This window comes from Myotis davidii, unplaced genomic scaffold (genome assembly GCF_000327345.1).
Source record: "Myotis davidii unplaced genomic scaffold, ASM32734v1 scaffold67, whole genome shotgun sequence".
Lineage (NCBI taxonomy): Eukaryota > Metazoa > Chordata > Mammalia > Chiroptera > Vespertilionidae > Myotis > Myotis davidii.
The window spans coordinates 158,515-159,519 of NW_006298521.1; the positions used below are offsets into that span (position 1 = coordinate 158,515).

General features: G+C 68.0%; 1 protein-coding gene across 1 annotated transcript in view; it reads right to left on the minus strand.

Moving 5' to 3' along the window:
- The window catches only part of TBC1D22A (TBC1 domain family member 22A), a 185,264-nt gene that overhangs the window by 143,075 nt on the left and 41,184 nt on the right, over positions 1 to 1,005 (minus strand). Inside the window, exon 5 of the mRNA XM_015570730.1 lies at positions 442 to 782. Coding sequence (XP_015426216.1) covers positions 442 to 782 — 341 coding nt within the window. The remainder of the gene's footprint in view (positions 1 to 441; positions 783 to 1,005) is intronic.

Here is a 1,005-nt window from a genome sequence, read left to right on the forward strand (position 1 = left end):
TGTCGCCTCCTGCCCTCCCCCCCCCAGCTGGCCGCACCCCCCTGCTGGCCGCACTGTCCCCTCCTGGTCGCACCGCCCCTGCACCCCCCTGCTGGCCGCACTGCCCCCTGCAAGGCCCTCGCCTTCACGCTCTGCCCCAACCAGGAGGCCCAGCAGGAGGCGCAGACTACAGTGGTCATGACGCCAGTCGCCAGCGCCGCGCCCAGGCTCACAGTGACCAGCCAGGTCCATCTGCCCAGCCGGGCAGAGCTCACCACGGCAGCTCTCAGAGGCAGGAGGGCCCCTGGGGCTTAAGGAAAAAGAACAGGAAGTACTCGATGGAATCGCACTGGAAGCCCACAAACTACCACATGCACACGAGGTGAGTGACGGAGTAAGGGCAGTGGTGCCACGGACAGATCGGGTCCTCCGAGAACCGCCTCGCTCGGAAGCAAGACTTACCCAGGTCCGTGTTGGGGCCAGCCAGGAGCTGCTTGAACTTGTCGAGCCGGGAGGCCTCTCTCTCACTCAGCGCCGAGCTGCTGAGGGTCCCGGGGTCGGACGTGCTGCCCAGGGCCATGGTGGCCGCGTGCGGGAGCGACTGGGACCTGTGCAGAGGGGCAGGGCCGCTGGCGCTCTCTGCGGGAAGAGAGAAGAGGGTGAGGGGAGGGAGGGCAGCCACGAGCCACTTCCCCATGAACGCTGGGGTCAGTGTCTCCTCCCACGGCACTGAGTGGGGCAGGCCCTGGTCTCCGGAGCAGGAACTGACCTCGCTAACGCCTGTGAGGTCACCCCTCGCTCTGCTGGCGCAGTGTCACCCCCAGTGATACAGACACGCCCCGCAGAACAGCAAGACCAGACAACCAGACACTCCCGACCCCTGGCCTGACAGCGGCCAGGACGCCCCCAATCCGGCCTGCGGGGGACGTGGCCCAAGCATCTGTGGGTGCAGGCAGGGAGGAGGGGCCTGCGGAGCTGCCGGGGCCTGAGCCGGAGGAAAGCTGGTCCCCCCGTGAAGGGGACGCA